This window comes from Leptonychotes weddellii, chromosome 8 (genome assembly GCF_054177405.1).
Source record: "Leptonychotes weddellii isolate Sample4059 chromosome 8, ASM5417740v2, whole genome shotgun sequence".
In the NCBI taxonomy this organism is placed as follows: domain Eukaryota; kingdom Metazoa; phylum Chordata; class Mammalia; order Carnivora; family Phocidae; genus Leptonychotes; species Leptonychotes weddellii.
The window spans coordinates 27,790,920-27,804,552 of record NC_138376.1 but is presented as its reverse complement, the minus strand read 5'-3'; the positions used below and the strand labels follow the sequence as shown (position 1 = coordinate 27,804,552).

The following is a 13,633-nucleotide window of genomic DNA, read 5'->3' as shown; positions in this document are numbered from 1 at the left end:
CTTAGGCAAGGAAAGCCTAGGTGAGGGGCCAAGCCCTAGAGGCTGCTGCCAGAGTTGCCCTGGCCTACCCCGCCCTCCCTACCCAGGGCCCAGGTCAAACCGCTGGTTAAAGTGCTGCTCCCGCACGTCACTGCCGTTCAGCACGAGGACATCGAGGATGTGGATGGCACTAATCTTCCGCTGGGCCTTCCCCTAGAAGGACAAGTACACTGCCCACCCTGCCAGGCACTGGCCTGGGGCCCACACTGCCCACCATGGCGTGCTGGCCTCCATTCTACCTATAGCCGGAGAAGGGAAGGACTCCAAACACAGGATATCTCTCTTGCCCCACCTCCCCAGCTCATCCTCAGCACCACACTGGCCCAGACTTCTGAGCAGGCAGAGATCTGAAGCTTTGGGTGACAAGCCCCCTGGAACCCAGGGAGAGGCGGCCGCCATGGCGCTCCAGCTGGAGCCTAGCTTCCCAATCTTGTCAACTGTCCCCACTAAGCGTTCTGAAAGTCACGTGTATGGCTGTAACGGCCAACGCGCAAGGGATCCCGGTAAAAACATCACCAGCAGCTAAAAACGACCCAGCAGGCCCACTAGGGCCCTCGCTGCCCGGAGATGATCGAGATCCCCTCTTACACACATGCGGACTATGGTCCTTCCTACCTGAACATATCATGGTTTAGAGCAACTACTCGAGGAGGAGGAATCATTACAAAGCCTTTCCCCAGCTCTGCGCCCTGTGAAGCACCACATACAACATAACCCAGTTAACTGAGGGGGGAGCTTAGCTATAAAGCTTAGCCGGCAGGGCCAGAACACGTGAGCAGAACCACCTCTGACCTCCCCTTTCAGCTCATGGACGATCTCCACAGACAGCAGAGTATCCCGGGGTAGCTCTGTCTTCAGGTCTAGCTTGACCCAGCGGTCTGACTGGCGGCCATCCCATGTGTAAATCTGAGACTTCTATGGGCAGAGAGAAAGGGCCCCATCAGGCAGGTATAGAGATGGAGGGGTGAGAGCCTCAGTTCTCAAAAGGGCTTTTAGTTGGCAGCTAAAAGCTGATGGGGCTGGGAAATGTCAGAAGAAAATGTCCAGGAGAGATTAGCCAGTTATGCTTCAGCAACAGGGATCTGGTGGTCCTGGGGGGAGGGAGCAGGCCCAGGGCACCACTCAAAAGGCCTAAGTCCACGATGAGTGGCCGTCAGGAAAGATCAAGCTTGGTGTATGTATCTCTGAGGTGAGCTTACAGAAGGGTCCAGTGAGTTGGTGGGGGTGTGGGGGGGCAGAAAGTAAAAAGAGAAAAGGATCAAGTGTGAGAGAACACAAAGTAAGTGAGGGAGCAGAGATAAAGTTACACAGAGATACAAAGCAGAATGGAAAGAAAGGGTAATGATGACTTTACCCAATTAAGATACAGAATTGCCAAGGCTCGGGGCGCCTGGGGGGCTCAGTCAGTTAAGCATCCAACTCTCAGTTTCGGCTCAGGTCATGATCTCAGCGCCGTGAGATCGTTGGGCTCAGTCCTGGGTGTGGAGCCTGCTTAGGATTCTCTCCCTCCCTCCCCCTCTTCCCCCTCTCTCTTGCAAAGAAAAAGAAAAAAAAAATTGACAAGGCTTTCCCTTATCTTAGACTCCAAGGGCTCCAGAGCAAGACAGGATGACGAGGGATGGTGTTGCAAAGAAATGGCTGCATGGATTCAAGCCACATTAGCCTGCTGAGCATCCTGCTAGCCTAGGAAGCTTAATATCACAAGAAAAGAAGCAAGTGTTCCCTTTAGCAATGCACAGAGATGAGTAAGCAAATGTGTGAATAAATTAAAAACTGAACGGATGAATGACACTTGGCTAACTCAGAGGAAGAAAGGAAGTGAAGCTTTAAGAAATACCTTCCCTGGGGTCAAAGCCCCAGCTCCTTGGTGCCAAGAGAACACCAAGTGTGGCAGGCAGCTGTCCAGACTCCCACAGACCTAGACCAAGGTTCTACACCCCAACTACTAGATGGGAAGCCAGCGGCAGACTTACCCCCAGGCCAATGAGGAACTTCTGCTCGCTGCCAGACACCATGCAGCGGTAGTCGAGCACTGGGCGGATCTTCTCCAGGGTTTTGGAGGTGAGCAGTGTGGGCTTATAACTGAAGATGTCAATCTCAGTGCCCTGCAGCCCCGGGTCAGAGAAAACACGGCTGGGTTGGGGGAACGGACAGGTGCTCAGGAGAGGTGCCTGTATGGGGGTGGGGGCGGCTGGGAGAAGCGAGGGACAGGAAGCACTGGCTCTCTGAAACATGCCCCCCTGCACCCCTGCTCTACCTAACCATGCGCTAACTGGGATCTAATTCCATCTGCTTGGAGTGTTCCTTTAGGACCTATTAGGACAGGCTGGGAAGGGAAAGAACACAGAGTCCCTGAGTACAGATCAATTTACCAGAGCCATAAGGAAATGTCACCTGAATATAAAAGCCACCCCTTCAATAAAACTGAAGGCGAGGACTCATCAGTAGTTGGTTTGAGAGCAGTTAAGTGACCTCTCCACCCCATTTAGAAAAATGTACATGTGCTACTCTTTCAAGGTCATCTTGAACCACATTCTCCAGTCCTTGACCCCACAAAACCAGCACAATGGCCCATGATCTGAGCCAGATTTAAATAAGCCCAGAGAAAAGCTGGAAGTCAGGTGGTAGAAAAAAACAGAGCAGAATTCCAGGGACCAGCTCACCAGAAACAGAACAGGGAATCTAGGGTTAGGCCAGCCCCACTGTGGAGCTCCCGAGAGCCCCTCTTGGCCCTCTGCCCAACTCCCCTGCCTAAGATCATCCCACACTTCATTGTCTCCCCTGCAGGCAAATTTCATGCGACCCTGAACTTGCCAGGGAGTGGTAGCCAACCCCACCCTTCGGGCAAGTGGGAATGCTGAGCACATCACATCTCAGGACAAGAATCTTCAGGCAACCCGATGGGCTTTTGGGGAACTCAACACCCTACACCAAAGGCTCCCACCTATGGTGGCCTCAGCCTAGTCCCTCAGAGCCCAGGAGGTGCCTGCACAAGCCCTCTGGAGGCCAGGCATCTGGGGATCTCAGCAATACCTTCCACATCTAAAGTTAGGCTTCTCTAACTTTTTATTTTCCCCAGATACCAAAGTTACCTGGATTAGCTCAAAGAACTTAGATTTGGGGTCTGAGGAAGAAGGAGCAACTCGAGCCTGGTCTGGGATCTGAAAGGAGACAGCAACGAGCTTTGATTTTCAAATGCCCTTTCCACGAAGGCTGTCTGTGAGCATATGCAGGCGAGGGGATAGGTCCAGACGGGGGAAGAGGCAATGGCACCTAACAAAGGGGGCTAGAAAGCAGGAGATGGAGGTGGGTAATCCAGCCACTGCCCCACTTCGGGCCCTGGGGTGCACACCACAAAGGCCACTTCCCTCTCTCTGGGGCTCTCTGTGGGCAGTGTTGCTGTACAGAGCCCCAGCAGCAAAATGAGGCCTGGGCACCCACCACCCTTGCCCTTTCTGACCCAATTGCGGGACCACACGGACAGTGAAAGGGCCAAAAAGGTAACTCCTGATGATGCTGAGCCGGCTGGCTCTGGAACACCATAAGGACAGGCAGACGTGTTCACACGAGGGGAGACCCTAAGATGACAGGGTTGGTCAATCCATTCTTCTCTACAGCCTCCCTGCCCTGGAGCAACAAGTGGCTGGGGAGATGCTCACCCCCCAAAGTCGAAGGCACTCTTTCCGGATCTCTGCCTGCCGAGGCTCACTCAGGGTCCTGAGAAAATGAAGCCAACAGTGATTAAAACCTCCAAGAGGTGAACCCCTCAGAACCCCAGAGAGAGGAAGCCCACATGAGTAAACATGTGTGTGCACACACTGCCATCCGCTCAGGATGCTAACAACACTCACACGGCTCTGCCCCTTAAAGATGGGAGCTCAGAGGTACACAAAGTGGGGTGACCTCCCCTTCCCACCACAAAGGGAAGGGAGACTACCCTCCTGATCACACCCTGGATGCCAGAATTCCCCACACAGCCTTCTCTCAATTACCCATCAGCATGTTCTGGCTCCTCCTCTGCTGAGAGAGGCCACATTAAGTCCATCCCAGTGGACGTCACTATGTCTCAGAAAGCTGACTCAGTTTATGCTCACCCCCTACCAGAGGGTTGGTTTTCCTTGACCAGTCCTATCTCCCCTCTCTTGATCACTCTTTACTCCATGTCCCCTCAACATTATGTATTCTATTCATACTATGCCACTCTACATCCTCTGATGGACTACTACTAACTCTTCCTGTATCCTTTTCCTGGGTTACTCTTCTCTGCCCAAACACAAACACAAACACAACGTCTTTGAAGGCAAGGTTCATGCCATATACTTTTCTGGCATGCTTCACAGACCACAGCAGAGTAGAAGATAAAAGAGTAGATGTTTTAAAACGTTTGTTGAAATGAAATAAACAAAGAGCTTAGAGCAAAATAAAAAGATCTTTCCTTCAAGTAGATGAATTCTGGGGAGTGGGCAACACTTACGTGTCTTGAACAAACGCATGGATTTTGGCCAGAGCTTTGATCTGCAGACTACAGTGGCTAGAGAGAGAGGGGGGAAAAAAAAGGATTTAATTTCAGGATTACCAAAAAAGACAGCCAAAAGGCATCAAAAAAGAGTTCAGCCAGAGCAGTGCTATCTATATTTGGGGGAGAAGGGCTGGAGCCCTGAAAGAGAACTCCCTTGACCACACCCCAAGGTACAGTTACATGGGGCCTGCTTACAATAAAGCAGAAATGAGTCAAACCCTCCAGACACTCAGCTCCCAGGTCCTGCTAAAAGGAAGGTTCTGATCCCATCCTTAAAAATTTGAAAGCAGTAGTGAACTAATTCTAAATAAAGCAACAAAATCCAGACCCAGTTCAACTGCAGACTAAACCCTATACTAACAGCTGCCCTTTCTACTTTAATCCCCAATGTTCTTTTACACACAATGCCTGGCATTAAATAAAAAAGTATGTGACATGTGATAAAGCAAGAAAATGTGAGCAACTAGCAAGAGGGAAAACAATCCAACAGTACAAGATCCAGAAAATGGTCTGAATGTTAGAATTATCAGACAGGACCCCTAACTGAAAACCATGTTAAAGGATCTACCAGAAAAGATGTACAATGTGCACGCAAAATAGAGAATTTCAGCAGAGATGAAGAAACCACACTTCTAAAAAACAAAGATTCTAGAAATATATAATATTAGAGATGAAGAATGATTTTGATGGGCTTAACAGCAGACTGAAAACAGTAGAGGAAAGAATCCGTGAACCTGGGGACTGAAACACAAGAGAAAAAAGTGAAAAAACACACCAGCACTGAAGCTCTACAGGACAATAGCAAACGGTTTAACATAAATAAGTAGAGTCTCAGAAAGAGAAAAAAGACTAGGACAAAATACTGACAAGATAATAGCCAAGAATTTTTCCAAACTGATAAATGAAATCAATCCACACATCCAATGTCAGAGAATCCCAAGCAGAATCAATACAAAGAAAACCATATATAAACACATCACAGTCAACATGCTGAAAACAAAGATAAAGGGAAAATCTTAAAGCAGTCAGAGGAAACAGGACACACAACATGCATAAAAACAGTAAGAATAATGACTGACTTCTCATCAGAAACAAGGAAGGCAGAGAACAATGGAACATTATCTTTCAAGTCCTGAAATAGAAACACAGTCAACCTCGAATTCTATATCCAATGAAAATATCCTTCAAAGATGAAAGGGAAATAAATACATTTTCAAAAGACAAAAGCTGAAGGAATTACTCCAGCAACACTTGCCCAACAAAAATAGGCTAAAAGAAATTCTTTGGGCAAGAGGAAAATGATTCCAAATGGAAACCTGGCTCTGCAAGAAGGAATGAAGAACAACAGAACAGGTAAATAGGTTAGTCAATATCAAGGACCTTTAAAAAAAAAATTAAATGTACAAATACAGGCATGCCTCATTTTATTGCACTTCACATGACTGTACTTCACAGATAATGCTTTTTTTTTTTTTTTTTTACAAATGGCAGGTTTGTGGCAACCCTGTGTCAAGCAGATCTATTGGTGCCATTTTCCCAACAGCATTTGCTCATGTCATGTCTCCATGTCACATTTTGGTAATTCTCACAATATTTCAAACTTTTTATTATTATTTTTGTATTTGTTATGGTGATGTGCGATCAGCGAACTTTGGAGCCTGAAGATCAGACTGAATTGCTATAAAACTTTAAAAGATGAGGAGCTGCTTCTTATGGATAAGCAAAGAAAGTAGTTCTTGAGCAGGAATCTACTCCCGGTGAAGAGGCTGTGAAGACTGCTGAGATGACAACAAAGGATTTGGGATATTACATAAACTTAGTTGATAAAGCAGTGGTAGGGTTTGAGAGGACTGACTCCCAATTTTGAAAGAAGCTCTATTGGTAAAATGTTATCAAACAACACTGAGTGCCACAGAGAAACTGTTCACGAAGAGTCATTCAATGTGGCAAATGTCTTATTTTTAGAAATTGTTGTCTTATTTTAAGAAATTGCCACAGCCACCCCAACCTTCAGTAACCACCACCCTGATCAGTCAGCAGCTATCAGCACTGAGGCAAGACCCTGTACCAGCAAAAAGATTACAACTCGCTGAAAGTGCAGACAATGCTTATCATATTTAGCAATAACATATTTTTAAATTAAGATTTGTATACTGCTTTTTGTACATGCTATTGCACACTTAACAGACTATAGTATAATGTAAACATAAATTTATATGCACTGAGAAACAAAAAAATTAATCTGTCTTGCTGTATTGCAATACTCACCTTACGGCGGTGGTCTAGAACCAAACCCACAGTATCTCCGAGACATGCCTGTACCTTTAAGTCTCTTTAAAAGACAATACGGACTTTATAGTTTAAAATTAAAATAACAGCAAGGTAAAGTAGGGTTTATATGAAATAAGAACACGCATATGCAAGTAAATGCATATTTACTATGGTAAGGTTCTTACATTGTTCATGAAGTAGAATACTTTTTGAAGGTAAACCATGATAAATTAAAGATGCATACTGTAATCTCCGAAACAGCGAAAACATAACACAAAAGGTATAAAAAAGAAAAAACCCAAGGAGATATAAAAGACTATTAAAAAACACAAACTTTCCCCCCAAAAAAGGAAGGAACAGAGAAACAAAAAGAAGACAGGATAAACAGAAATCAAACCACCAAGATAGAGGATTTAAATCCAAACATATCAATAATTACATTCTATGTAACTGTACTAAACACTCTAATTAAAAGGCAGAGACTGTAACACTGGATAAGAAGGTAAGACCCAAGCATACGTTATTTACAAAGACAAAGACAGGTTGAAAATAAAGTAACATAAAAAGACAAACCAAACAAATACTAAGCAAAAGAAAGCTGATGTGGCTATATTAATACCAGACAAGGTAGATTTCAAGACAAAGAGTATTACTAGAGATAAAGAAGAATATTTCATAATGATAAAAGTTCAATTCATTAAGAATAACAGAGAATACAGATTTAGAGACTAATATACCTCATGAACAGACTCAACTTAATAAAATATTAGTAAATCAATACAGCAATATATAAGAGTGATACACATAATCAAACCATATCCAAAAACGCAAGATTTGTTTACCATTTGAAAATCAATGTAACTCACTGTAATGAAATAAAGAAAAATAACATAATAATTTCTATAGATACAGAAAAAGTATTTGACAGAATTAAACATCCATTCATGATAAAAACTCTAAACAAACTCAAAATAGAATAAAACTCTGCCAACCTGATAAAGGACTTTAAAAAAAACCTACCAACACCATACTTATTAAACAATTTACACTTAAAATCAACAATAAGGCAAGGCTGTCTGCTTTTATCACTTCAACATCAAACTGGAGGAATTAGTGCAATAAGAAAAAAAAAAAAACAGACCTACTATATGATCAAGCAATTCCACTTGTGGGTATTTATCCAAAAAAAACTGGAATCAGGATCTTGAAAAGATATCAGCATCCCCATGTTCACTGCAGCACTATGCACAACAGTCAAGATGTAGAAACAAACTAAATGTCCACTGACAGATGAATAAAGAAAATGTGGTAATATACATACGATGGAGTATTTTTTCAAATTTTTTATCTTAAGTAAACTCCACACCACATGTAGGGCTCAAACTCACAAATCCAAGATCAAGAGTCACATACTCTACCGACTGAACCAACAAGGCACTCCTTTACATACAATGGAGTATTATCCTGACTTTAAAAAAAAAGAAATTAAGCAACATGAGACAACATGAATGAACACTGGGGACATCATGCTAAGTGAAATAAACCAGACAAAGAAAGACAAATACTGCATGATTCCAATTATATAAGGTATCTGAAATAGTCAAATTCATAGAACCAATAAGTAAATTAAACATTCTCACAGGATACACAGTCAGTATACAAAAATCAATTGTATTTCCACATACTAGCAATGAACTAGAAAATGAAATTTTAAACATACTACTTACATTACATCCAAATGCACAAAATTCTTAGGGATAAATTTAGCAAAAGATGTGTAAGACTTCTATACTGAAAACTATAAAACTCTGCTGAGAGACATTAAAGAAACTAAATAAATGGCCATTTTTTTATTTATGGATGGGAAGGTTCAATTTTGTTAAGATGTCAATTCTCGCCAAATTGATTCATAAATTCAATGTAATCGCCATCAAAACTCCAGCAGGCTTTTTGTAGGAATTGACAAACTGATCCTAAAATTACGTAGAACTTCCAAAAAAAAAAAAAAAAAACCTAGACTAGCTAACATTCTTGAAAAAGAAGATCAGTGCTGGAGAACATACACTACCTGACCTCAAGGTAACTTGTTTCAAGGTACAGTCATCAAGAGAATATGGCAAAGGACAGACAAACAGATTGATAGAACATGGGCGCCTGGGTGGCTCAGTTGGTTAAGCGACTGCCTTCAGCTCAGGTCATGATCCTGGAGTCCCGGGATCGAGTCCCACATCAGGCTCCCTGCTCAGCAGGGAGTCTGCTTGTCCCTCTGACCCTCCTCCCTCTCATGCTCTCTCTGTCTCTCATTCTCTCTCTCGCAAATAAATAAAAAATTAAAAAAAAAACAAAACCAACATTGATAGAACAGAACAGAGTGCTCTAGATATAATCAATCACACATATATAGTCAAATAATTTTCAACAAGAGTGCCAAAGCAATTAAATGGAAAAAGGAAGGTATTTTTAACAAATGGTGCTAGAACGGAGTATCTTTAAGGAAAAAAAAGAACTTGGACCCCTACCATCATAATACCACATGCAAAAATTAATTTCAGGTGGACTACAGACCTAAATGAATGAAACTTCTAGATGAAAACAGGAAAATATTTTCATGACTTTAGGCCAAGACTATTTAGGGAAAAAAAAATCAATCACAAACAAAAGAAAAAACTGATAAATTAGATTTCGTCATCATAATTTAAAAATTTCATCCAAACTGAAAGAAAAATAAGTAAAATTATCTCAGTTCACAGCCTTTTATGCAAAAAACCCTAAGATTCCACCAAAAACTATCATAACTAATAGGCAGATTTGACTAACTTGCAGGATACAAAAATCAACACACAAAAACCAGTCATTTCCAAATCTGAAAAAGATTAAGAAAACAACTCCATTTACAATAGTGTCAAAAAGAATAAAATACTTAGGAATAAGTTAAATCAAAGAAGTGTAAGATTTGTACATTAAAAGCCACAAAATACTGCTGACAAAAATGGAAAAAGACATAAATGAATGGAAAGACATCCTCTGATCATGGACTGGAAGACTCAATATTGTTAACATGACAATACTACCCAAAGCAATCTACAGATGCAATGCAATCTCTATCAAAATCCCAATGGCAATTTTTGCAAAAACAGAAAAACCCATCCTAAAATTCTTACGGAATTTCAAGGGCCCCACAGCCAAAACAATCTTGAAAACGAAAAACAAACTGAAGGTCTCACACCTCCTCATTTCAAAACTTACTACAAAGCTAGAGTAATCAAAACTGTGGTACTGGCATAAAGACATAGAGACCAATGGAACAGAATAAAGAGCACAGAAATATATGATCAAATGATTTTCAACAAGGGTACCAAGACCATTCCAAGAGGAAAGAACAGTCATTTCAACAAGTGGGTTGGGGAACTGGATATCTACATGCAAAAGAATGAAGCTGGACCCTTACCTTATATCTACAAAAATTAACTCAAAATGGATCAAAGACCTAAACATAAAAGCCAAAACTATAAAACTCTTAGAAGAAAACATAGCAAAAAGCTTCATGATGTTGGATTCAATAATGATTTACTGAATATTACACCAAAAGCATAAGCAATAAAAGAAAAAATAAATTGAACTAATCAAATAAAAAACTGTATACTGAAGGACATAATCAATACAGGGGAAAAAAGAGCAAAGAATGAGAGAAAATATTTTCAAATCATATATCTGATGAGGATTAATATCCAGAATATATAAAGAACTCTTACAATTCAACAATGAAAAACAAACCAATTTAAAAATAGGCAAAGGGGCGCCTGGGTGGCTCAGTTGGTTAAGCGACTGCCTTCGGCTCAGGTCATGATCCTGGAGTCCCTGGATCGAGTCCCGCATCGGGCTCCCTGCTCAGCAGGGGGTCTGCTTCTCCCTCTGCCCTCTTCCCTCTCGTGCTCTCTGTCTCTCATTCTCACTCTCTCAAATAAATAAATAAAATCTTTTAAATAAATAAATAAATAAATAAATAAATAAATAAATAAAAATAGGCAAAGGACTAGAATAGGCATTCCTCCAAAGAAGATACACAAACAGCCCAATATAAAAATATGTACGGGGTGCCTGGTGGCTCGTCAGTTAAGCATCTGCCTTTGGCTCAGGTCATGATCCCAGGGTCCTGTGATCGAGCCCCGCATCAGGCTCCCTGCTCAGCGGGGAGCCTGCTTCTCCTCTCCCTCTGCCTGCCAGCTCTGCCTACTTGTGCTCTCTCTCTTACCAAATAAATAAATAAAATCTTTAAAAAAATATATGTACAATATTATTAGTCATTAGGGAAATGCAATTCAAAACTACAGTGAGATACCATTTCACACCCATTAGGATGGCTATTATCCAAAAAACAAGAAAGAGAGAGAAAGAGACAATAACAGGTGCTGATGAGGATGTGGAGAAATTGGAACCCTGGATCATTACTGGTGGGAATATGAAATGGGCTGGTGCTATAAGAAATAGTATGGCAGTTCTTCAGTAGTGGCACCATTTAAGCACAATTATTACATGATCCAACAATTCCACTTTTTGGTATATACAGAAAAGAACTGAAAGCAGGGGCTCAATTACCCGCACACCAATATTCAGAGAAGTATTATTCACAATAGCTAAAGTTTGGGGACAATCTAAATGTCCAAAAACAGATGAATGGATAAACAAAACGTGGTATATACAGATGGAATATATTATTTAGCCCTGAAAGGACTGAAATTCTGACACATGCTACAACATGATGAATCTTGAAAACATGCTAAGTGAAATAAGCCAGACATAAAAGAAGAAATATTGTATGATTCCACTTATATGAGGTACCTAGAATAGGCAAATTCATAGAACTAGAAAGTATAATAGAGATTACCAGGGGCTTGGGGTGGGGGAAATGAGGAGTTATTGTTTAATGGCTACAGAGTTTCTGTTTTGGATGATTAAAACATTCTGGAAATATACAGTGAGGATGAATCCACAATGTGAATGACTATATTTAATGCCACTGAACTATACATTTTAAAAAGGGTCAAAATGGTAAACTTTATTTTATGTATATTTAACCACAATAAAAAATGATGAAAAATTTTTAAACTTCTGCTTATCAAAAGATACCATTAAGAAAATGAATAGGTATGTCACACATTAGGACAAAATATTCACAACACACATATTTGAAACCGGACTTGCATTCAACATATAGAAAGAGTTCCTACAATTTAATAAAAAGACAAATCAATTTTTAAATGATCTAAAGACTTGAAGAGACACATCATAAAAGAAACATACAAACAGCCAATAAACACATGGAAAGAGGTTCAACATCATTAGTTACCACAGAAATGCAAATCAAACCACGAAAGATACCACCTCACAGAAGGACTATTATCAAAAAGAAAAGTAGTAACACGTGCTAGTGAGGATGTGAAGAAAAGGGAATACTTGTGCAGTGTTGGTAGGAATATAAATTGGTGCACCCACTATGGAAAACAGTATAGAGTTTTCTCAAAAAATTAAAAATACAGAACTACTAACAGTCCAGCAATTCTACTTCTAGGTATTTATTCAAAGAAAACAAAACACCAATTTGAAAAGACCTATGTGCCCCTAGGTTCATCACACTATTATTTATAATAGCCAAAATATGGAAGCAAGCTAAATGTCCATCAATAGATGAATGGATAAAGAAGAGGAATATATACAATGGAATATTACTTGACCATGAAAAAAGAATGAAATCTTACCATCTGTAACAATATGGATTGACTTAGAGGCTATTATGCTATGCGAAATAAATCAGACACAGAAGGACAAAAACCATGTGACTTCACTTATATGTGGAATCAAAAAAACAAATGAACAAATAAAAACAAAACAGAAAAAAACTTACAGATGTAGAGAACAAACTGATGGTTGCCAGAAGGGAAGGAGTGGGGGGATGGACAAAATAGGTGAAGGGAATTAAGAGGTACAATCTTCCAGTTAAATAAATAAGACACGGGAATATAATGTACAGCACAAGGAATATAGTTAATAATACTGTAACAACTTTGTATGGTGAGAGATGGTAACTAGACTTATTGTAGTGACCATTTCATATATGTATATAAATACTGAATCACTATGTTATACACATGAAACTAATACAATATTCAATTTAAAAATATATATATATATATATATATATATAAAAATAAAATCACAATAGTAGAACACTACACCCCCACCAGAATGGCTAAAATGAAAAAGACTAGCAATACCAAATGCTGGCAAAGATGTACAACAATCAGAATTCTCACACTCTGCTGGAGGGTGTATAAACTGGTACAAGCACTTGAGAAAACTGTATGGCATTATTAACAAGTTAAATAACACATCTAACTTATGACCTAGAATTTCTGTTCTTGGCTATTCATCTAAGAGAAATGAAAACATTTGTCCATCAAAAGCCCTGCACAAAATGTTTTAGCAACTTTACTCATAACAGCCCTAAACCAGAAATATCATACGTGTCCATCAACAGAAGAATAAATGTGGTATGACCATACAATGGAATACTACTCAGCAATAAAAAGGAACAAACACCACATGAAAGAATCTCAAAAACACTATGGTAAGGAGAAAAAAAACTGACACAAAAGTGTCTATGTATGATTCCACTTATACAAAGTTCTAGAACAGGTAAAACTAATCCAGGATGATAAAAGTAAAAGTGGTTACTTCAGGATTGACTGGATGGACACAAAGAAATTTTCTGAGGTTACAGTAATGTTTTTTTTTTTAATCTTAATA

General features: G+C 40.4%; 1 protein-coding gene across 4 annotated transcripts in view; it reads right to left on the bottom strand.

Annotated features, from left to right (window-relative positions):
* Nucleotides 1–51: 51 nt before the first annotated feature.
* CMTR1 (cap methyltransferase 1) overlaps nt 52–13,633 on the bottom strand; it is a 43,591-nt gene continuing 30,009 nt past the window's right edge. For 2 of the 4 annotated variants that reach the window (XM_081827401.1, XM_081827399.1), the window contains 6 exons: nt 4,514–4,570; nt 3,699–3,756; nt 3,132–3,200; nt 2,013–2,144; nt 832–954; nt 54–192 (listed from right to left, as the gene is read on the bottom strand). In XM_081827401.1, coding sequence (XP_081683527.1) covers nt 79–192; nt 832–954; nt 2,013–2,144; nt 3,132–3,200; nt 3,699–3,756; nt 4,514–4,570 — 553 coding nt within the window. In that variant the 3' untranslated portion in view covers nt 54–78. Of the gene's footprint in view, nt 193–831; nt 955–2,012; nt 2,173–3,131; nt 3,201–3,698; nt 3,757–4,513; nt 4,571–13,633 lie in introns of those variants that run through there. The other 2 variants (XM_081827400.1, XM_081827402.1) reach the window with 2 other exon arrangements.